Here is a 23,435-nt window from a genome sequence, read left to right as displayed (position 1 = left end):
AAGCGTTTTCACAAAAGAAAGTTTTGTTATGAACCGTATGTCATCCTGCTCCTGCCTAAGCTTCATTCAGACCTAGGGGACGACATCTGCCCTCTGCTGGTCTGGAGGAATATCAGTGCAGCACACACACGCCAACCGCAACCGTCCGCATCCACAATATCGACACAAGCTGCATCACGGACAGCTGCCCCCAGACCGCAAGCACACGGAAGCTCATGCGGAAAATGGAAAGTATGACAGACTTCAGTGGGACCCAACCTGCTAACGAGGGAGGGTGGCAGTCAGTCTGCTCCCCCACCTAAGGCTAGTGAGAAGCTGCAGAGTCACACTGAATAGCACACAGCCCTGGGGGTGGGGGTGGCAGAAAAGCACACAGCTTCCAGGACATTCTATTCACATGCAGTTACTTTGTTGACTCTGTACCTCTGGGACTTTGGATCTCCACTTAATCTTGAAAAGGCGACCCTACAAATACTGTCCCCGGGGGTGGGGGTGCAGTGAAGGATTGCTCAGATTCTTTTGTGGTGTTTGAAAAGCCTGCGACTAACCCAGCCCCCCCCCCCCCCCCCCCAGGCACCTGAAAAGCCCTATCGCCTGCACCCAACCCCCCCCCCCCCCCATCCAAAGTAAAGAGGGGGGTTTATCTAACACAGACTCCAATATCAACGGCAAGTGGCGGCCAGGTGCCAGGCACTAAATATTTATGGGCTGGCAGAGGCTCGCGAAGCCTGGGCCTCCCAGTGCAGCCAGAATGAGCCAGCTGGTTCCCAGTGAAGCTCAGGCCAGTGCACAGATGTGCTCACTGAAATGCTCAGAATCACCCTTCCCTGACTCCCGTCTCTTTGTTCACGCTTCAGGCTCAATCCGCCTTCAAAGATCTCCAGACAGAATGAACGTAACGTAAAATAAGCCCCACATTCAGCCGGGGCACCTTCAGGATCTGCGCTACAATCCTCTGCAGTAAAAGCCGGATGAGGACAAACTGAAGAATTATACTTTTCTAGCATTAAAACAGAGAACCTGGAGCAAGGAAACGCGAGGATTAGAGGGTAATTCCATCCCCGGGAAGCAGCAGGGATTTCCTACTTAAATCCACCCTCTAAAGAACATCCAACACGACTCTGTCGGCAGAGACCCCCACCTGCTGATAAAAACACAAACCATCCAAAGAGCAACATTCCCAACTGTGGCTCGAGAACCGCGGGAGAGCGAGAACATTCCAGGGATTAAGGGGGAAAGAGGAACAAGACAGACTATCATCCCCCTTTGTACATTTTACTATAAGCAACTGGAAGAGTAACAGAAAAAAATACAAAAAACTAAATCTATTATAAAAATGGAAGGACTACAGTGAAAAGCATGCTACCGCACGAGATGAAAGGGACTTGTAATTAAACCAAAAACCAACCCTAAAATCAACTTTTGCAATTAAGAAATAATTACAGAGAAAGCAATTCGACTTTAATCTCAAACACGGCTAAAAAATAAAAGAAAGATGACGTAAACGGCAATATCAGGATCAGGACCAAAACTCCTTAAACAAGTCCAGCAGTAACTTATCCTGACAGACCAGACTCGTTTCAGGGCGACTTCAGTTAATCGCAAACCCATCATTCTGATGAGATCGTCGGCAGAACATTACAAGGCTCAGGCAGACTTGTGTATGGTTGCAATGGAGACCAAAGTGAGCATATAAAAATGTCCCATCTGGTTTTGATTGCCTTTGATGCAAGAATGATGGGGGATAAGAGGTCGGCATTCAGGAAGCATCCATTGGCTGGGACAACACAATCCTGCCCCCCCTCCTCATTCGCCTCCAGCCAAAAATGTATAAAGGCTCTCCACCCCCCACCCCCCAACTCAACGCTATCACCTCTCCATCATCCCCTCGCACGAAGACGGATGGGTAATAAACAGGCATCATCCTTTCATCTCAATGCCAACGTAGCAATTTCAACCCGGGTGCAGAGCGCCGGCGTTCAGGACGGACATTCCTGCAGGCGCGACGTCAGGAGGGAGGCGGTGGACAGATGTGACGGCATCTATGAGGGGAAAGACCCCAGGGGGTGGGGGGGAGCAGGGGGCTGAGCTTACCGATGCAGCGCTCCTCTGGGTCGCCCCAGAACAGCTCCTTGCACTCGCGGCAGGTCCTGCCTCCGAAGCCGGGCATGCAGGAGCACTGGCCTGTCAGCTGTGGGCACGGAGCAGAAACGCCTCACTTCACCGCCACGTCATCACCTTGCCACTTCCTACTTATTTATTTCTCCAAAGTGATGTAGGAGTGAGAATCAGGGAGCATCAGAGCCAGTGCCCCGGAACACATGGAGATATGGGCCTTATTCACACGGCCAAAAGTGATACGATTACTCTGCTGGCTATGGGTCTCACGCCTACAACCTTCTGGAAATGGGCTGAGACCCAGTTCATTAGCCAACAATATGTTTTGAATGGGTGAGTGACAGGGGAGGAGGCATTTTACGTGCCAATCAGCTTTCAGCTGGGCCCGGTGCCCCTGCGGCCCCACCCCTGGTCACACACCACCTTAATCTTTCCAAAACACGACTGCTGTACAGCTTCTGCATCCCTGGCACGGCAGCAGATGTGACACGACTCTGCCTGTAACAGATATGAGTGACTAACGGTGACCTGCCTCATTACAGGACGTCCCAAAAGAGTGACTCGGGTCGCAGTCGCAGTCCTCGCACCCGCTGCCGCTGGCTAGGTTCCAGGTGTCTGGGGCACAGCGGTCACAGCTCTGGCCCATCACGTTGGCGAGGCATGGGCACTGGCCACTGGCCAGGTCGCAGTGGCACTCCCCGCCGGTGGGACAGGTGTGGTTGGCAGTACCCAGGTGATTACAGACACACTCTGGGGGAGAAGTGAGACATCACAGTAAATGTATTTTCCACATTTATAAAGGCGTGAGCTCGTGTTAAATCTGCCAGGCAAACTCACTCCTGCAACTCTGGGTGAGTGCATCTCCATAGTAACCCAATCGGCAGCGCTGGCACCTCTCGCCCTCCGTGTGGTACAGGCACTTCAGGCAGACGCCCGAGTTAGAGTCACATGACCCGGGGTCCATCACATCGATGTTGTGGTTACACTGACAGGGCTGGCACTGCCCGCCAACTTCCTGCGGGTTACCATAGTGACCAGGTGCACATTCATCACACCTGGTACCTGCAGAGAGAAGGGACTAAAAATTTATATTTAAAAAAAAAAAAAAAAAAAAAAACGACTGATCTTTCAAGCATGCAGCCTTTATACGGAAGACTTTGCTGCTGTTCAAAAACATTCAAAAGCTGTTCAGCAGTTCACTTTGTAGTTCTAGAGCTGTCAAAGAATAATAAAAAAAAAAAAAAACTACAGAAAACAGGATAGAGAACAAAAGTCATGCAGAGAAAGACAAGTGGTGGGGCTTGGCCATTTCAAGAGCTTTAAATCATTTTACGCAGGCGGGCCATGGAATGAGCTCAGAGCTCCACCAGGGGGAGTGCTACCTTTGTACCCTGGCTGGCAGACACACCGCACTTGGTTGGACTCCTGGTTCTGGTAACAGCCCTCGGCGAACTGCCGTCTGCTACCGGGCCCGTCGGGACACATGCAGGGGCGGCAGTGGTCCCCGGAGCCTAGGACCGGGTTGCCATAGTAACCTGCCAAACAACTGGGGATCCAGAGCAAGCAGGAAAAGCGTCAAAATTATGAGCATGTCATTGGGGTTTGGATCAATGCAGCGTCAAAGCATAAGTCAATGAAACTGAAACAAATCTAACAAACCTAGATATACGAGTAATTCACTATAATTGCAGACCCATAGGATGGTTGCTGCCAAAGGCTGGCTAAACCTAGGCCATCAGAAATAAAGGTCACGTGACTGATAAATCAGGCACCAGGATGGACGCCCGTGGGGGTCCCAGCGGCAGACATGGTGTGCCGGCGCACGAACCTCTCGCAGCTGTGTCCGGTGGTGTGCTCACGGCAGCCCAGGCATTTGCCACTCAAAGGGTGGCACTGCTCCGCATGCCCGTTACAGGCACAGGGCCGGCAGGAGGGGAAGCCCCAGTGTCCCGGGAGGCAATGCCCGCACTGGCGGCCCGATACGCCTGGCACGCACTCGCACTGGCCCGTCACCACATGGCAGAACTCGCTGGCAGAGCCCAACGGGTCGCAGTCACATGCTGAGGAGGAAGAGAGGTCAAATAAAGGCAGCACTAGCCCCCCCCCCCGATATCACAACGGCACGCTGAGCAATTCGACTCACGCCTGCAACCATTGGGTCCGAAGTGGAAGGTGGCAGGGGCACATTTGTCACAACTCCTCCCCACCACATGGGGGCGACACTTGCACTGGCCGCCGTTGGGATCACAGACGGTGCTGAGGGCGCCCTGGGGGTCACACTGGCAGGCTGGGGTGGGGGGGATGGAGGATGAGGTGGATTAGAAAGCATCCTTACAAAAGGCCCAGATGACAGGTACAATTATCCAATCTGTTTTTGCCCTAGAACCCTTAACCCTGAAAAAGATTAAATTAAAAATAAAAGACGGCTAATCAGCATTTTTGTAAGAAGAGGACCCCCTCAGAACACAAGAAAACACACCACAGCCTTTTGCTGCTTTGTGCGAGCTTCAGAGATCAACACAAACCCTCTCAGGAACAGCCTGCCGTTGGGTGCCTGCCCCCCCTCCCCCAAGCAGCCCTGGAGGCTGCAGTTAACACCTCAGCTGGAGTTCCAGCTCCATTAATCCCAAAGACAGGGTGACAATGGGGGCCCCTTTCGTCACCCCAGGGGCCACAGTTTGGTCACGCTCCACTGGGAGCCATTTCAGCGAGTGACATGGACAGAGAACACCAGCCCTTGGAGGAGTACGGGTCTGGACAGGTCCACAGGGATCTCTGTGACTCCAGAGACATGAAGGGGGCATCAGATGTCTGTGTGTTTATCATGAAAACAAATGCAGACATCTGAGGACTCTGTGGAGCGCCCTGGGCTGCCAGCTAAAAGCCCCAGTGAGAGGAAGCCGACGTCTCCGCAAGAATGTTAAAAGCCCTGAGCCCAACCACACAAGGGAGCCGAATGAGGTCCCTGCACCTCCCCAGAGTGCGGAATTCAACAAAGGCCCCGGCTGTTTAAAAACACACCATACATGTCAGCTTATAATTCCATCTGACTGGTAAAAGAATGACCTCACGCTGAGTGCATCTGCACCCCGGCCGGCTCTGCGGTTCCCGGGACCTGATCAGACAGGATTCGGCTGCCCCATGGTTTGTCACCGGGGTGAGATCGGAACTTCCCCTGATGGGCTGTCAGACGACGAGAGAAAGCTGTCTAATGACATCTGGGGCCCAGGTGCAGGTGGAGACATGCAGGGAACGTGGGAGCAGAGTGTATGAGGGTATGAGCGCAGTGTGTGGTTCAGTGGGTTAGGACCCTACTCCTGTGACCAGAAAGTCATGGGTTCAAATCCCAGGGTTGGGGGAGGGATGTCTACATTGAGCAATTTGCTCAATATGTAAATTCCAGGATCATCTGTCAAGTGTCAGTCATGGTATCAATCAAAGTTAGGCTGATAACTGGCACTTTGCAAGGAATATTCAGGCCGGAGATGCTGTGGACGGTGAGGAGATCGGAGGACGCTTACGCTTGGCTCCCTGGTTCAGAAGTGCCGACACGCTGAAGATGAAGTTCTTGCAGATGTCCGTCATGGGCGTCTTCACCACGCTCTGGCTGTTCTCCAGGCAGCGGTAGCGCTGGAAGGTGTCCCAGGCGCTGTTGGTCACCACGTCCCCGCCCTCCGCGCCAGTGAAGATCTCCAGGTTCTTGCAGTGCGGCATGAGGACAATCTGGAAACGAGAGTAATATTCGGTCAGTCTCAGTACATATGGTAACTATTAGATTAACTGCAAGGATGCTAATTGCTAATCGTTCACACTAATTGCTAATCGTTCACACTGATTGCTAAATCATTCATGCTAACTGCTAATCACTCAAATCCTAACTGCTCATGCTAATTGCTAATCCATCATACTAATTCCTAATTGCTCATGCTAATTTCTCATTTTAACCATGGTGACAATTTACGCCAGTACATTTCAGCTAAAGAATTAAGGCCCATCAAATCAGCACACATGACAAGCCTGGCTAACTGCTTGGATGGACTCACCGAGTCAATGAGAGTGTAGGGGGACTGGATGTCACTCAGAGCCGAGTAGAGGGACAGACTCAGCCGGACAGTGTAGCTCAAGCCCTTTTCGAAGCACACAGGTCTGGGCAGGACGACGTACCTGAACAGCGGAACACCAAAGTGTCACATGACACCAAGACCAGCAGAGCGAGAGACGCTCAAAACGAAGCCGGACGGGGGCGGGGGGTGTACCTGGAGCCAGGGGGGAGGGGTACCATCTGGTTATCATCTTCCGGCACAGTGTTGATGCAGCGGCTGCCTACAGAGATCTCCCCCGGTCTGATGACGGTCATCACCACCTCCTCCCATTGGTCAGGTAACTACAGAACCCGGGAAATATCAGGCAATTAAGACTATGTCAGTGTTTTCCATGCCGGTTCTTGAAGACCCGCAGCCGGTACAGGTTTTTGTTCCCTCCCAGCTCTGGGGTCCTGTTCTGTAGCACAGGCAGTGCTAATGCAGTGATCTTCCTGGGGCCCGAGACTCTTCACCTGGGGTTCATAGCGAATCAGGATGTCATACTCCATGGAGTAGGGGATGTTGTCGACGGTGAATTCTAGGTAGGCACCCTCAGGGACGTTGACAAAGCCAACGCCTGTCCAGGTGGGAGTGCGGTCGTGGGGGTGCGGTCGCTGGACCACAGTGACTCCCTAAAGACACACGAAACAAATGACTGTGAGGTAGAATCCAATTAAGGGTTGTCAGGATGAACTGGGTCCAACGTGCTGGACCAAAACACCTCCACCGCAACCGTACCGGGCCAAACTTGGCATCCTCCGCCTCGTAGGTGTAGTGGTCCAGAGCGATAAAGTAGAATCCGGATTCCACCTGGTTACACTGACGCCCAAACATGTGATCGCGACACTGACACTGGCCGGTCTCGGCGGAGCAGCTGTGGAGGACAGACAGAGGGCCCAGTGGTGAGGGAGGAACGGTCAGTGGTTTGTGCCCCACCCACCCAATGGGATGACCTTTGACCTTACTCGTTGTTGACGGCCCCTCCCTGGTCGCATTCACATGGACGGCACCCTTCCACGTCATTGCTCAAGCCCCAGTGCTGTGGCTGAAGGGTGACATGGCTTGTTAAGGGTGTATCGTAAACATCTCGTTCACGGTGCCCCCTGAGACAGCATTAATGCATTCAAAACATGCAGGGAAAAAAACCCACAAGCCCACCTGCCCCCCACATGCTCACATTTCCATCTGCATGGAAATTTTCCACTCGCTGATTTTATGCAGTTATTTAACTTTGACACAGCAAACTTCAAAACTGATAACAAAAAAAAACCTTTTGTGGTATGTATTTTGAAAAAGTTCTCCCAAACGTGTTGCAAGAATTGCAACACACACACACACACACACACACACACACACACACACACACACACACACATTACCGGTAACCTTGCATGTCTGAATAACATCTGCTTTCTGCAGAAAGACATGACTACCTCTGGGACTCGTGAGCAGGCCAGACACCTACCAAACACTGGTCACAGTTCCTGCCCGTCGCCAGACGCTTGCAGTAACAGTCTCCTGTATCCATGTCACAGACACTCCCCACCGGAGCGGTTCCCAGAGGGTTACAGGTGCAAGCTGGGAAAAAAAAGCACCACAAATGACAGGTTAGGGATAAGCTACAAATTCACGAACGTGCAACGACAGCGTGTAATAACACGGTAGGTAAGGATCAGAACTTTTAATTTTCAAGGAGTTCAGGTCAAAGGGGACCCTTTAACCACCAAATTGGACAATTTCAGCATGGCATTCCCTCACGTATGCATTTACAGCTGGCTTGATTCATAGTGGGTTAGGGGGCGGCAGAGCAAGGGCAGACAGGCACTCACAGAGACAGCCCAGCGGGTCCTCGCTCAGCCCATAGTGGCTGGACTTGCAGCGGTCACAGCGCTCGCCCTCCACATTAGGCTTACAGCGGCACTGCCCAGCTATCAGGCCGGCCTGGATGTCCGTCATCCGGTCACAGACGCCTCCATCAAGGGAGCCCACGGGGTCACAGTCACAGGCTGGGGGAACGGGTGACATTTGTAAATGCAGGGATAAAGTTCAGGCCTGCACAATGCACACGTTCGGCACTACCTTCCAAATATAACCGATATGATTTTTCAAATGTAAAATGTTGTGATTAATTCTCTCCAACATCTGAATCAATTGAGTGCTCCAATTACAAATTTTTATTTAAAAAAAAAAAAAAAAAAAAAAAAGCTAAACCTTGCATCTAACCCACGCAGAACAAATTTACACACAAACAAGGCGGGGGAACTGAATTGGGGGGGGGGGGGGGGAATAAACAAAACGAGAACAAAAGAGAAAGGAACAAACAGAGCTGGAATGAAGGAGACCAAAAGGCAGGCAGGCGCATCGGAGAGAACGAGGAACTCCAGGCGTGAGTAACACCAAAGATCTCCTACATAAAAGGCGACAGTCCGGAGACAGGAGGGATCGGCGCTGACAGGTAGCACTTAAAAGGCCAGGTGTTCCCATCTGATAGACGGCATCAAAGGAGACCCACACAGTGAGGTAGGGGCGAGAGGGCGGAGCCAAGCCAGGACAGTGAAGGGGCAGGGCCAGGCAGGGGCAAGAAGGCGGGGCCAGGCCGAGACTGAGGGAAATGGAACCTAGCAGGGACGAAAAGGCGGGACCAGACCAGAACAGCGAGGGATGAGGCTAGGCCAGGACAACAAGGGAGGCGGGACCTGTCAGGAGAGAGGGTAGGGCCTGGCTGGCACAGCAGGTGGGAGGCGGGGCTACATACGCTCGCAGACATGGGGGTCCCGGATGTCCCGCTCTGGGTGCTGGTAATAGAACGGCTTGCACTGCTCGCAGTTATAGCCTATTGTGTTGTGCTGGCAGTTGTCACATACGCCGCCGCTGACGTTGCCGGTGGACAGGTAGAGGGCCATGTCGAAATGGCAGGAGCCTGAGTGCTGGTTACAGTTGCACTCTAGGGGAGAGACACACACATACAGATTAAGTATCTATATCTTTTGAGGACTCTCCATTCTATGGGCATAACCCCAATCCCAGTAATGACAACCCTAACCCTAACCCCCACCCAGCCCTAACCCTAACCAAGCAAAATACTTTTAGCATTTTCACTTTTTTAATTGCATTCACAGATTTTTTTTATAAAACTGAGGTTATCCAAATAGGGACCTGAAGAAGTGTCCCCAAAAGGAAGGAAATTTCCGGTTTTACCACAATTTGGGGACATTTCGGTCCCCAAATGTGATCCATGCAACACACACACACACACACACACACACACACACACACACACACACACACACACACACACACACACACACACACACACACACACACACACACACAAGGAAGTTCACTAGCAAGCCACATATTTGACTCATAAGTAATGGCCCCAAATTCCTCTCTGTAAGCTACGTGCTTCGCATAAGACGCACTCTTGCATGCGTGGGTGTTGCTCCCCTCAGCCGGCCTCCAGGGCAGGTCATGGTAGAAATCCTGGCAGCGCTCACAGTTCAGGCCCATGGTGTTGTGGTTGCACATGCAGTGCCCATGAACCTGTGGGTGAACAAGGGGCAGAGAGAGACGCAGTGACTGGCAAGGCAGGCCTGATGGGGGACACGACCAGGAGCCTGACTAGGGACCTGATTGGGGACACGACCAGGAGCCTGACTGGGGACCTGATTGGGGACACGACCAGGAGCCTGACTGGGGACCTGATTGGGGACACGACCAGGAGCCTGACTGGGGACCTGATTGGGGACACGACCAGGAGCCTGACTGGGGACCTGATAGGGGACACGACCAGGAGCCTGACTGGGGACCTGATAGGGGACACGACCAGGAGCCTGACTGGGGACCTGATTGGGGACACGACCAGGAGCCTGACTGGGGACCTGATTGGGGACACGACCAGAAGCCTGATTGGGGACCTGACTGGGCCACGACCAGAAGCCTGACTGGGGACCTGATAGGGGACACGACCAGAAGCCTGATTGGGGACACGCAGGCCCTGATCGGGGACCTGACTGGGCCACGACCAGGAGCCTGACTGGGGACCTGATTGGGGACACGCCGGCCCTGATCGGGGACCTGACTGGGCCACGACCAGGAGCCAGACTGGGGACCTGATTGGGGACCTGACTGGGCCACGACCAGGAGCCAGACTGGGGACCTGATTGGGGACACGCCGGCCCTGATCGGGGACCTGACTGGGCCACGACCAGGAGCCAGACTGGGGACCTGATTGGGGAAATTTGCTCTATATTTTAACTGGGACTAATCAACAGCAAATCAAGGCTGAAATTAGAACTCTTTAAAACTGATAGATTGGCTGACAAATCGTCAGCTCTTCAACAGAGCAGACATTCTGATTTTTGTGTTTCCTCTGTGCTACTTCAGCAGACAAATGGCTCATGTTACAGAGACCTCTCTCAGGCAAATACATGTCTGAGTGTCTGAAAATCTGCTACTCCCCTCACAAATATCAGTACAATCATCATCTAAACACAGTCTCCACCTTCAGCTACGAGCAGCAGTACGGAGAAACAGCAGGGAATGCTCTTTGCTTTAGACAGTAAACAAGATGCGGCACAGACTAAACAGGGGTGTGTTCCACATCTATAGTCATCCACAGGCTCACATTAAAGAACAGACTATTCAACAGACATGGATAGTTCAGGCCCAGAGTGTTAGAAGTCTAGACCAAGATTTTGTTTGAACTAACCAGTTGAGTACTCTGTGCCTGTGGCTCTTTATACTCAACTGCTTGGTTGAAACAAAATCTTGGTCTGGACTTTTCACTCTCTGGAGCTAAGCTACCCACCTCTGCTCTTCACACTAATATACACAGACCACCCGACGGTTCTATCCACTCGTGTGAATCTCCAGCTGTAGGCACAGCTGAATGCAGGCTTTTGTTTTCCATCCGAGAGCGAACATCCACATCTGACAGCTTACGGCCGTCACGGCTTTCGGGCGTGACTCACCATGCCCTCCACGAGATCCCCTCCCCCGTTGACGGGGGCGCACTCAGAGGCGTGTCCGTAGCAGAAGCAGTTGCCGCGCACCACCATGTCGTACACGGCGTAGTAGTACTTCTCCTTAATCTCCATCCGCGAGTCCAGCAGGTTATCGCCCAGTGTGTGCAGCTTGGTGAACTTCACCCGCAGGTTGGTGATCTTCAGCAAGTCTGTGCACGAGAGTGTCGGGAGAACTTATGAATACACTGATTCACCACATTGGGTTTTTACATTCCGTTTTTTTATAGTGTGATACTTGCACACTTTACACAGTCCGTACCGTTTGCTAGTGCTGCTTGTCTACATTTTTTGTTTTGCGCTGGTTCCGATGCTACTTATTGATTATTTATTACTTGCTGCAATTTTTGTCTTTGAGCTATACTTTTAGTTAATTCTAATATCAGAAATAGCATCGAGTACGGAAGCTGCAAATAAAATCTCGTTGTACCTGTGCTATTCTACAAAGCTATTCTATTCTGTCACAGAATGGTAGAGAAGTCAGTTTGTATGTGTGTTACGAGAAACATGCCGAAATTGCAGGTTCACAAGTTTATTTACTGACCTGCAGCGTGATTACAGTTCGATTTTCATTTGAAATCCAGTTTACTTTTACTTGCCTTTCAGTGTGGTTTTATTCATTTTTATTTTAAAGTTTAGTCCTACTGAAGACACAGCGCTCATTATGTCCTCAAAATGAGCAAAACATATTCCAGCTATTATAAATGGTAAAGAAAAACACTACTTTAGCAAAATAGTAATAAATAACAATAACAAAGTATATCATGTTTATGTTAGTTTAGCAATATTTACAGTTTTACATTTTATTTTCATATCCTATTAGTTTAGGAAAACATTTTCTTGCGGTTCCCGTTTTTATTCATGACGATAACCCGGCTGTAGCAGTAAGAATCCAAAAACCACAAGCAAGCAGCTCCGAACACTTCACAGGTTCACTTACTTTGGATTCTGGGGCTGTAGGGGTCTTCAATCCTAAAGGCAGGGTCCAAAACACGAAATATGACCTAAAGTGTAAGGAGGAGAAAAAATGAGGAGAAAGTTTAAGAGATTCTGCTGTTGAGGGTCTAGGTCAGGATGTTAGACTATGACCGTACTTAGAACATAACTTATCGCAGGCGAGCACTGTACCTCTCCCTCTGTTGAGGGCTCGATATCGGAATACCGCGAGTCACAGATGACGTCATCGACTTTCTTCATGGGCCCCTGGGATACGTCCGAAAAGGAGGCCTCGCAGTCGTAAGCAAAGTAGCGATACACTTGCCAGGTTTGCCCAAAGTCCGCTGAGCGCTCGATGACCATGGCAGCAGGCCGGAAGGTCTGTCACAGGAAGGCCATCACTTACAACTTGCACTACTTCTAGATCAGGTATGTTTAGATGAGCAGCTTTTAAACAATTTTACCAAGTAAACACTTAGATATAAGGAAACATTCAACTGAACGTCAGTTAATGGGACGTGATCTCAGTCGCCACCACGATTACCTTGAAGGTCATGATCAGGTGGGTGAAGTGGAACTCAGCCTCCAGATCCAGCTGGATGGTCACGTTCTCCAAGCCTGAAGAAACCGGCCAGGAGCAAACATGTGAATGAGGCCACTTTCCCCAAAGAGCAGAAAGGATCTGCCACCTCTGTGGGCTGCAGCTCTCTGCTTCTCCTGAAACTGAACCCTCTCTGCAACGACTACAGGCAAATGTCTATGATCTACCACATCTGCCAACTAACTCACAACCTGGAAATCTCAGAAGAAAAAAAGATGTGGAAATTAGCTGTTCTGTACCATGTTCAGTATAGGTTTGCTTTTCATGAAAGGGCTGGAGATTTGAAACCATCTACCACAAAACAGATGTTCATAGATGCTTCTAAAAGATATGGCCATGAAAGCCCCAAGGCTACTGCCATACAATATACAATAGGAATGTTTGTCTTTCCTTGAATCCCTAAAGAAATAAAAGATTAGTTATTTTGTCAATTCCACAGCTGTGTAGTTGCATCAGGCGACATCAAACACTCGTACACTCTCTCCATTAAGCAAGACAAAACAATGGAAAGAATGGAAACAAGGTGAGGAATCCATACAATCTTGCAGCCTCGTTCTCTTTCGTAACTAATGATTTTGATAATAGCTGGTAGAGGAAAGTCACTCTGTTTGAGGGAGTTGAGGAATTTCAGCTGTACTTGGCTTTTTGTTGTTTTATCAACGGTCTTCTACACAAACCATCCCACTCTCTGGAAACATCTGGGCTTTTATCTCATCTCCCACGCCATGCTGCACCGTTACTGTAGTCATGTCCGACATTTTTCCCAGACTAAGATGGCCATCGGACCCATGACTTTTCTGTTCAAATGAGAAGGTGAAGGAAACGCCACTGTTCCGTAAGACATGACTGGACAACCATTAACAGAGGTCCACCTTCTCAACCCAAAGAAGAAAGGTAGATGTAATCAGTGAGCCATGACTTTGAAGTCCACCTCTCTCCACCCCCAAGGCCCTGATTAAAAGGTTGACTTCGCTCTTTAGAGAATCACCTCCTCATTCACCGTGAGAATCGACCCCCCCCCCCCCAGGCAGTACCGTTTTCCGACTGCCACCATGTCTTCAGGCGGTTCGGCGCAAAGGTTGTCACCACGTTCTCCACACTGTGGCTGGTGGTGTGGTTGGCCTTCTCGTCGTAGAGCTCCCTCGAGTCGCACACAAAGCACTTCTTCTCCTCCTGTGGGAGGCAGAGTGAGAGGAGGCATGATAATGGCATTCAGATACAGCAAAAGACACCATAGCACATGGCCATTGGACCCCAACACTGTCTACAACACCGGCGACATGAAAGGCCTTCCACGGCCATCTGAGCCCCTCGGCAGGCCTTCCACGGCCATCTGAGCCCCTCGCCAGGCCTTCCACGGCCATCTGAGCCCCTCGGCAGACATTTATTAGAAGGCGGCTGTCCTTTTTTATTTAAACTGTAAACATTACAGGCCAAGCTCATTTCTTCTGAAGTGTTACCACCCCATGAAGGTGTTTACTTTAAACGGTCATCCTGTTTAATGTCACCCCCTCCCACGTGCCTTACAAAGCAGCCCACAGCAATCCGGGGGGGGGGGGGGGGCACTCCCTCCCACTTGGTGTTAACAGCTGTCTCACTGCCTGAGTGGTACATTAACAGGGTTCAGGCCAGAAGTGACACCAGATTTAGCTAAATGAACATCAGGTGCAGGGCTGCCGCTAGAGATGTTGGGCGCCATGACAGCATATTATATTGACCCCCTAATCCAGTTATTTTAAGAGCCCCTGTCACTCGGGGGGCCTTCGAATTATTGTAACTTTCCCAGTCTTTTCGGCCACTTGATCACATAATTAAAAAACTCCAATTTATTGGAAATTTTAATTTTTAAATTTCTATCATTTAATAATTAATAAGGAGAAAAATCCATGATCGCTTTCCTAGCGGACCCACAAAAACACGGAGAACTCTGTTTGCTAAAGGAACAAGTATGTACCCCCCCCTCCCTCCCCCGGTCCTTTCTGCTTCTCATTACATGTCAAAGTACACAGATGGGGTGGGTCTGGACCATACAGAAAGTCACATGGGTGGTCCAACACCTAAATAAACTAGACTAATATTACTAAGTTCATTTGGGCTTCAAGCTTACACATACCGGACATGCTGAGAGCACGAAACCTTTCTCCATACACAAAGCACAGTTAGAAAAAGTGCAGTATCCATCACAAGTGAGTTAGCTTTCAGCTCTGTCCTCAGTCAGGGGGATTTTCAGAGCTGCCCAGGAAGTGGTCTAGACAGCCAGGAGGAGGGGGAGAATGTGCATTCCCATCCAAACCCCCACCTAAGAGGGAACAGAGTGGGTCCACCCCCACACCGAAATCACAGCAATTGAACAAAGGTGTGTATTAAAAAAAAAAAAACAAGATTATATCTTAACTGAACCTCACATACGTTTGAAAGTCGTTCAGTATGTGGCCTTCGAACGCAAATCCTAGGCTGTAAATCTTAACAGTAGTTATTATGAAGTTTAGCCCGCAGGATGTGGAAGCCGAACACAATTGCATCGTTAATTTATAACTAACTCCGTTTTAAACATGAACAATGACATGAAAAATAAACACTTGCTGGGGCGAAAAAACGTGAAACTGGAAAACGAAAATCTGTATGTGGATTTCGTCATATGTGCTTGTAATAAGTGACAAATTACAGAAAATCTAAATTTACGTTTGCTATACTTATCACCGTCTATCAAGGCGGAGACCTTTTAAAATTGCTGGTGACCAGCCGACCTGCGGGAGGACATTCCTGAAATATCTAGGCGACAGGGTTTAGATTACCGCTAATTAGTACCAGTTATCCCGTGTGGCTCCGTCTGAAGCCCGGGCAAACGTCCGACCAAGCCTGCGTTTAGCGGTTACCATTACCTGCAAATGGCTGACGATGCAGAAGGGTTCGGGTCGCAAGCGCCCGCATGTAGAGCTGGCCGAGAGCTGATGGGCCCTGCCGATCAGCAGGTCCCCCGTGGCCGGATAGCAGCTGCCCTGGGTGCACACATCGCTGAACTCCGGTATCTGAGCCAGGGATAACGCCCAGACAGCTAGGTGGTGGGGAAAGGGTCGTATACATTAGATTTGGAGATGCCAGCCGTATTTTTACGCAGGCTGTCTTCCGGCAGACATACTTACGACTACTTAAATTCTCAATTAATTAATTGATTCATTCATTCATACCTACAGACTCTTATTAAAGTTCCTTGGGGGACACTGTGCCGTGGAAGGCGCTATATAAAAATTAACGGAATTCAGTACAACATCCCATGTTTCCTTAATGTATTACTTATTTAACGCAAGCAGCATCGTAATTACCAACCACTTCCACGATTTTAATTAACCTCTCAGATCTTTCCTAATCTATTTTCAATGGGGATATGGGCAATCGTGGAAAACTTTTGCCACAAAAAAAACATTAAATACATAAAATAAACGTGGTTTTCTGGGATGTTCACGTGCGCGAACAGCCACAGGAGTCGTACATTTGCGATGGTATTTGTTTTTGCAAAGTTTTAACTCGTGTAGTAGAGTGAAGATGAGCGGAGTATGAAACATGAACATTCGCCTGCTATGTCAGATTACACTGCATTTATAAACTGTGCATCTATGGCTGATAACATACAAGGAAGAAGCGCTTCGCCGGGCATGGATGCAGCTACTTACTGAAATGCGTTACGACGTGGAGCTTCAGCATCTTACTGCTCCGCTAGTTGCTGCCCTTCGGAGTCGTGGTTCGTTGGGGCTCAGACTGAGTCCCTGCATCGGGGGCGCCTGGTCCCACCCCGCCAGTGGGAGCGGTGAAAGGGAACCCCCCTCCCCTCTCAAGGCATGCGCACATAATACCTAATGGTATTTAGAAAAAAATCACTAGACCAGGGCAGTTTAAAAATTGACCAGCTGGTTGTAGGTACTTAGTCTATAATAATAAGGCAGCGTGCAAGCCCGGGTTCATTTCGAGGTCTATCTTTTCAAATCCTTGCGATATTTTTGGTCTGTAAAGCTTAATACAGTTCAGTGCAGCCTATACTATGATTAAATTTGAGTTTTACCTGTAAAAATCTGTAATCCTTTACTGTCCTCTCCATGCTCGACAGTTCATAAAACAAATAAGTTTGTGATTCCACAAAAAAGTTAACAGCAAATAATACGATTCTTTCTTTTTTTTAGTTTGAGTTGACCGTCACTTTGAGTCCAGATTCACGCACGGATGATAGGTACCAATTCGCGAGCAAATTGTCAAAACCCTTCAGCAATAACAATTCTTTCTAAACATTCTCTCTGAACGAATAACCTTTCACCCTGTGATCCGTGGAACTGTAAATCACTTTTCCCAGTAAAATATTAATGCAAACCGTAACTCAGTTATAGCAGTGTTGTCCGACTTGGAAAGTTTCCTTAATGATTTAATAAGTACTGGTCTGTCCCCCGGTACAGAGAAATATCCGGCCTGCGTTGATATTCGAGCCGCAGCCTGGATTAACTGGGGACGATCAGAGGTGACAGCGGTCCTTTTTTGTGGGGGGGGGGGGTAGTACATGAATAGGGTTAGGAGGTAGAAATAACACCTTTGGCCGGAAAAAGATTCATATTTACACCTACGGTAAAATAAAAGGCCAGTGTGACGAACACCTATTTCTGTTAATCTGGAGATACCGAGAAAGACGAAGGAGAGATATACTTACGTCACGGCAGGCGCACATACAGCCCTACGATTTGATTTCCTGTTAAATGATTAGGCTCAGTCCAGGGCTGTGAAAATATCTCCATAGACGGGAATATCAATTAACTCTGAAATACATACGAAATAACTGGCTCCTAATCACTTAGGCCTAGTTCCCAGGTTCCTGCTGAGTTTCAGGTTACCATTTGGTTCATGTGCTCCCTGGTAAAAGATATGTTTACCTGGTATGGAAGTGACAGGCAAAATATAGCATGAGACAGAGACTATCAGTGCAGAAATGTTGAAATCAGCCCAAGTCGTTTGACCATGGCAGGGAGTCGTCAGCTTAGACCCCCCCCCTCCCCCCAACCCCCTGGGGCTCGGCCGCTTTACAAATCCGCAAACCCACTGGCAACATCACCACACCCAAACCAAGTCACCTACTTAGATAAACACAGAATAAAAGTTAAACACCTATCCTTAGCCATTTTCAATGATAAAATACATTAAATGAACTCAACCGAGTGATCAAACGTAGAACAAATAGCCTATTAACACTAATGGTCCACCGGAGACAAACTGTGACAGTCTTTTGTAGTGTAAGTGATGTTTTGTTTAAAGCTGATAATTCATTCTTCTATTATAGAAAAAACCTATATACTACATTCTACAAAAAACTAGAGTTCCCAGTCTGTAGTAATCGCTTACGTCACTGAAAAGCATTTAAAAATCACATTTGAACTAAATCACACAAAGGCAGTTATTTCACTATCCATGAAAGAGTTTACAGTTCTCGTATTCAATAACACTACCGGACAGTTAAATCTTCCAGATTTCTGAACGATACTCTGGGACAAACACAATTGTACTTATAATTTAGAATTATAACAGATTTTGTACACTTTAATCCTTTAATACACACATACACAGACACGCTAATGATTACTGCAATTTTAACACATTGAAATGTTGGATACTGCACAGAGCACAAGGTAATCAAAAGAGGAACAAGGCAAAGGATTTTTTATGTGTAAATGTTTAATAGTGTTACTTTCCTAATACTGGATACAATAGTTTTACTGCATTGATGAGACAATTGCTGCAGTAACTCCATTTTTCGCTACTAAGTAACACCCATCAGTTTCAAAAGGCAGGAGCTGGGAACTGTCTTCCATGAAGAGGCACAGAGCCGGCAGGTGAATTCGGACAACATCATAATAATACCTTATTTAGAGAAGTTAAGAGTTTTAGCGGCTCACCTCGTTAGCCTCTGATGGACCAGAATTTCACAGCACAGTCTGGCAGCTGGGACTACCGATCTGCAGTATGTTCCTGATTCAGATATCAGCTTGTCAGTCCTTCACTTTGACATTAACGCAACTTGAAAGGATTTTACAAAACACTGCCATCAATATAACCTGATCTGAAGCCTTTTTTTGGTGGATGGGTCCACCAGAGTGTCACCGTCCGTTTCCAGACTTTCGCTGTGGCTGGGGTGAGCTCAGAGCCTGGCGAGGGGAGCAGAGTCCTGGGCGCGATAGAGGTGCAGCTGCAGAAACTCCAGGATCTCCTTCCAGGAATCTTCCTGGGCGTCTGCGTGTGGCTTGGTTTGCCCCCCCCACAGCATAATGACTGGAATATGATCAAACTTCACTTGACTTAAACATATTCATTGGTTAAATAGTATAGAAAAGCTCATAGAAGTATGTAAAGGTTACAAGTGCACAATAAGACATAAATGAAGTTTCTGTAACAATAAAGCACGGTATCATTTCCAAAGTCTTGCAACTATCTGTATCTCAGGAACCATAACACATGGCCAACAGAGCTATGCAGCTTCAATTTGCTATGCTGCCATCTTATGGTTATGTGAGGAAGGACATGGAAAGCTGTAGTGACGGTTAAAAGGAAAAACAGTTAAGCCTATGAATTACTAGGGTGTCTGTTCAATAACTCAACATGGTGCAAAGCAATCTAGCACAAAGCCAGGGACACAAGCTAACAGCTCACTCCTTATTTTAAAAGTGAACGATATATTCATTGAGTCCCCAGCTGAACAGTAACCAACCAAATACACTTTTGACTAATACCTTTGTCCCTACGTAGAATATAGTTACTGGCACGGATATGAGGACTGTAGGGTGGTTCAATGAGATGTCCGGCTCCAGGGTACGACAGTATGGTAAGGAGGTGACTGTTCCCAGCTTCCTCCATCATCTTCTGAATCTACAGGAAGGAGGTCATTGGTTCAGCCCTCATTCCAACAAACTCAGAGCGAAATAATCATATACACCTGTTAGATCCATTTCCCCCTTTGAGTGAGGTGATTAGATAGCAAGGATTTGTAAGCTTCTAGGTGCATCCTGTGATTTAGGTGTTTTGGGTGTTTTCAACAGCATCTACAATTGCAGAAATGTGCTAGATCATCAGTCTATCATTCATAAGTGCTTGTCTGTTTCAAGGTCATAAGAACATGGAACCTCTTCCAGGGCACAAAACAGGGCAACACAAGCTATCGCAGGACTCAAACACGCGGACATCGATACGCCGGAGGTTTGCAGTGCCTGCAACTGGAAATAGTAGCGGGTGCCAGACTCACATCCTCTGCCGACTCCACCGTGGCCCAGTTCTGATCATCCTGCCCGACGATCAGCAGCAACGGACACCTGATCCTCCCGACCTATAAAAACGAGAGGAGGATGTGGGCACGAAACGGCACTTTGGTAACCAAAATACCGAAGCTGCGGCGAAAAGCCTGAGAAACACTTACATCTACTTTCAGGCCAGGCTCAGATGGCAGAGGCAAAATCACGTCCCTCCAGACCAAATAGCTGTTTTCATCTAAACGTGTTTTCTGGAAATTTCTGGAAAGAAAGTATTATCTGGTGAAGCTCAGAGGAATCCGTACCATTGACCTACAGGGGATATCATGAATTTATCAACGAGACACAAATTTTCTGTAACAAATATTGTGCATTTAAACTACTCAGACACACAGAATTGATTGCAAATATCAAAGTAAGCAGAAGTCTTACTCCTGTATCTCTTGAAAAACTGAATGAATGGATTTGTTTATGGGATGGACGTGGCTCCCGCTGATACATACACAACATCTGGGCTGGGACGACACAAGTTGCAGAAATATTATTACTGGTTAAAGACGACCACTGATATTCAAACAACCTCATTTTGAGATTTATTAAAGGAACTTCAGAGGGCTTTATACAACACTGCCTTCAGTATTACCTCAAAGGCTCTCTGTAACATAAAATTCATGCTGCAGACCGGAAAGTGGCACGTGAGACTCACCTTGGCAACTGTAGAGTAGGCAGCCATGGATAAGGCCACAGAAGTTCCGAAGGACAGACCCAGCACCGCAACACAATTTCTGGCCACCAGGGGGTGCTCTTGCACTAATTTAAAGGCTGCCTGTGAGAGAATAAATTAATATTACTGAACTTTCAAATAAAACAGAAATTATGCATTTGATTTCATGAGACAAAATTCAGGATTTACATTTAGTGCGATTTGCATATAATGGGAAGGATGCATCTTAGTGTTTCACTTTTTTTGAAGTCTTGAATTCTAATTTCAGAACTGAAAATAATTAATTCATATCTTTTGTGAACCAGTTAATTTGGTGGTACAAAAATGAATGTTCCCAAGTGGTGTATCTGGTGCTTTTCCCCTGCTCGTTACTCCATAGTGACATCTACTGGTAACTGTGCGTATGTGGGACTGAGCAGACAGATGTCTCCCCCTCGGAGTCTGTAGCACATCCCTGTACCCTACTGGTCAGAGAGGCGCATAGCTGACAGCATGGACATGGACAGGAGGGTGGAGAGGAAGCAGAGGAAGGCAGTTACATCGAAATAGCCCAACTCGATATCAGCGGTTCTGGACTCGTCTGCAGGAAGATACTCCAGTGCCATGGTGACAAATCCGTGCGACGCCAGGAGGGCAGCACGGTACTCCACCAGCCCCCCGCCCCCGCCCCACATGTCCAGCACACCTGCAAAGGGCCCAGGACCTGGGGAAGGAGCACATGTTTACCCATGTGAGCTGGAGCTTCAGATCGACCAATGAGCCGAGCAGCTGTGCTCCGAGTTACCTTGAGGCAGGAAGAGGGTCCCGGTAACCCCAGCCTCTCTGACATCCACCCTACGAACACCGGGGCCCATGTACCAGCGCTCGGCGACAGCACACGCCAAAGCCACCAGCTCCCCGAACCTCTGGCTGACGTGGCCTTCGTACACCGAGATGCGGACCACCACTGGAGAAGTCACATGCTTCTTTCGTAACCTGTGGGGGGAGGGCAGCGATTAAGCCATAGGGCCCCAAGCTCTCGCCCCACGCATCCCTGGAGGTGGCGGCACTAACCGTAGTCCCGTCCTGCTTCCCGGCACTGGCCTCAAGCTCCACAACAAGCCCATGGGTTCGACCCCCTCAAACGTGCCCCCCAGGCTTTCGTCCCGGTCAGCTATAAGCACAGAGACCATGGTAAACACAACAAGGGCAAGCAGAGTACAGTACAAATCCATCTGCCGAGAGGTGGCTGCTAAAATTGAACTGGAACTCTGGATCAGTTAATATTTAAATGTCCTTGATAATCATTTAGATTGATGATCAATTTAGATTTAATTATTTAATTACAGTTTACAGTTATACTGTTCATAACACTAATAAATTACTTTTCTGGGAGATAATTTACTTTGTTTAAATTCTAAGGTCCCACTTGTGAATGTTACCACAACCATTAAGCACAAATTACAGTCAACCCAAGGTCAACATCTGCGGGTGTTACATTCTGAGGTGAGCACAGTTTAGTCAAAGACCTTTCAGCCAATATCTCTGGTGTTATAACATGATGAAATGCGGATAACAGTTCACGGTGAATCGAAATTAAGCCAGAAGTTCTGACCCGTGACTCGGCCATCGGTGTCACTAACGTAGAACCCAAACGCCTCCCAGAAGTCGCCATCCTCAGACTGGTGCAGCGAATGCAGGGTCACTTTGTGGGCAGGCGGTAAATTCACTACGGTAATTTGAAACTTCTCATCCACGAGTCCTCTGGATGGGCGAACCTCGAGCAGCGGGCACGCGAAAGTCCCCAACATCGGGTTTGCTGACCTAAAAGGCATCAACCATATGTTGGTAAATGCAAACTCAGTCACGCTTTATCGTCAAAAGCTATGGCCATAACAACATTGGCGGATGACCGTAGGCAAGACATACGATCTTTAAGTAATCCGGCGCCTAAATGATCAACGTTTCTGTTTAGAATAATTACAATTTTTGAGTGGCTGGATTTTCTTTTTCATGGACTTCAAGCATCCAACGTTACAAAGAAGGAGAGAGTGAGGTATGGGATTGCTCTTCCTGAAAAGCTTCTGCTTTAGGTGAACTTCAGCCAAGAGATCAAACTCTGATCAAGCAAACATCCCCCGCAGGCCTGGCACTTTGTTCTGCAAGCGCTCAGTCAACAACGGCTCAGTCACGTGGACAACCGTCATACTCCGCAGACATTTCACCTACTTTCCCTGTTCGTTATCTGAAATTAGTCGACCGTTTTAGGCAAGAAACTGCAATGTATTCTCAGATTACCAGAGACTTCACCCTCCAAAATATACTATAATACAAAAAAGAAACAATATGTACTCTATATTTTACTACCTGAAGCTTAATCAATACTTGTAGCTGCAGTCTACAACTATGGTAAAGAGTAACCGGATTGGACCATTGACTTCTCTTTTATTTGTACAACTAGCCAGCCTTAGAATATAATTTTAATGCAAACACGCTTCGTACTGTAAACGCATTTTCCCCCTTCAATGGGCATGCGACAGTGAACTTACAGGGCGTCACCGTGCGATTTCGCCTCGCCAAAATGGGACACCATCCCGTCAGCGATGGGAAACAGCAACCGCGACCGACCTGCCGGAAGACGTAGTTCGGGCACGGCTACCCGGCCGCTTCAGGGGCGCATGCGCGGAGCGTAGGTGTACG

The 23,435-nt window shown here is 48.4% G+C and overlaps 2 protein-coding genes across 3 annotated transcripts in view; both read right to left on the bottom strand.

Annotated features, from left to right (window-relative positions):
• Positions 1 to 18,826, bottom strand: part of LOC125738422 (laminin subunit beta-1-like) — a 24,316-nt gene extending 5,490 nt beyond the window's left edge. Inside the window, 24 exon segments of the mRNA XM_049007336.1 lie at positions 2,095 to 2,191; positions 2,651 to 2,868; positions 2,956 to 3,180; positions 3,501 to 3,664; positions 3,947 to 4,178; positions 4,262 to 4,405; positions 5,640 to 5,841; positions 6,162 to 6,282; positions 6,375 to 6,502; positions 6,674 to 6,832; positions 6,939 to 7,074; positions 7,166 to 7,245; positions 7,666 to 7,778; positions 8,030 to 8,206; positions 8,956 to 9,144; positions 9,623 to 9,743; positions 11,174 to 11,376; positions 12,165 to 12,228; positions 12,353 to 12,541; positions 12,705 to 12,778; positions 13,796 to 13,934; positions 15,644 to 15,816; positions 16,433 to 16,612; positions 18,689 to 18,826. Coding sequence (XP_048863293.1) covers positions 2,095 to 2,191; positions 2,651 to 2,868; positions 2,956 to 3,180; positions 3,501 to 3,664; positions 3,947 to 4,178; positions 4,262 to 4,405; positions 5,640 to 5,841; positions 6,162 to 6,282; positions 6,375 to 6,502; positions 6,674 to 6,832; positions 6,939 to 7,074; positions 7,166 to 7,245; positions 7,666 to 7,778; positions 8,030 to 8,206; positions 8,956 to 9,144; positions 9,623 to 9,743; positions 11,174 to 11,376; positions 12,165 to 12,228; positions 12,353 to 12,541; positions 12,705 to 12,778; positions 13,796 to 13,934; positions 15,644 to 15,816; positions 16,433 to 16,463 — 3,379 coding nt within the window. The 5' untranslated portion in view covers positions 16,464 to 16,612; positions 18,689 to 18,826.
• Positions 18,284 to 23,435, bottom strand: acot18 (acyl-CoA thioesterase 18). Of its 2 annotated transcripts, none has more exons than XM_049007333.1 (11): positions 23,285 to 23,435; positions 22,351 to 22,559; positions 21,810 to 21,909; positions 21,541 to 21,731; positions 21,296 to 21,459; positions 20,739 to 20,858; positions 20,465 to 20,547; positions 20,200 to 20,293; positions 20,029 to 20,109; positions 19,520 to 19,655; positions 18,284 to 19,061 (listed from the first exon to the last, which is right to left on the bottom strand). In XM_049007333.1, exons 1-11 carry the CDS (start codon positions 23,326 to 23,328, stop codon positions 18,931 to 18,933), a joined length of 1,353 nt encoding a protein of 450 aa, XP_048863290.1. In that variant the 5' UTR covers positions 23,329 to 23,435; the 3' UTR covers positions 18,284 to 18,930. The 2 variants fall into 2 exon arrangements, with proteins under 2 accessions (XP_048863290.1, XP_048863291.1); XM_049007334.1 differs by lacking the exon at positions 23,285 to 23,435 and adding an exon at positions 22,720 to 22,924.

Source organism: Brienomyrus brachyistius, chromosome 3 (assembly GCF_023856365.1).
Source record: "Brienomyrus brachyistius isolate T26 chromosome 3, BBRACH_0.4, whole genome shotgun sequence".
NCBI lineage: Eukaryota > Metazoa > Chordata > Actinopteri > Osteoglossiformes > Mormyridae > Brienomyrus > Brienomyrus brachyistius.
The sequence above is the reverse complement of the archived record's forward strand: the minus strand, read 5'-3'. Positions and strand labels throughout refer to the sequence as shown.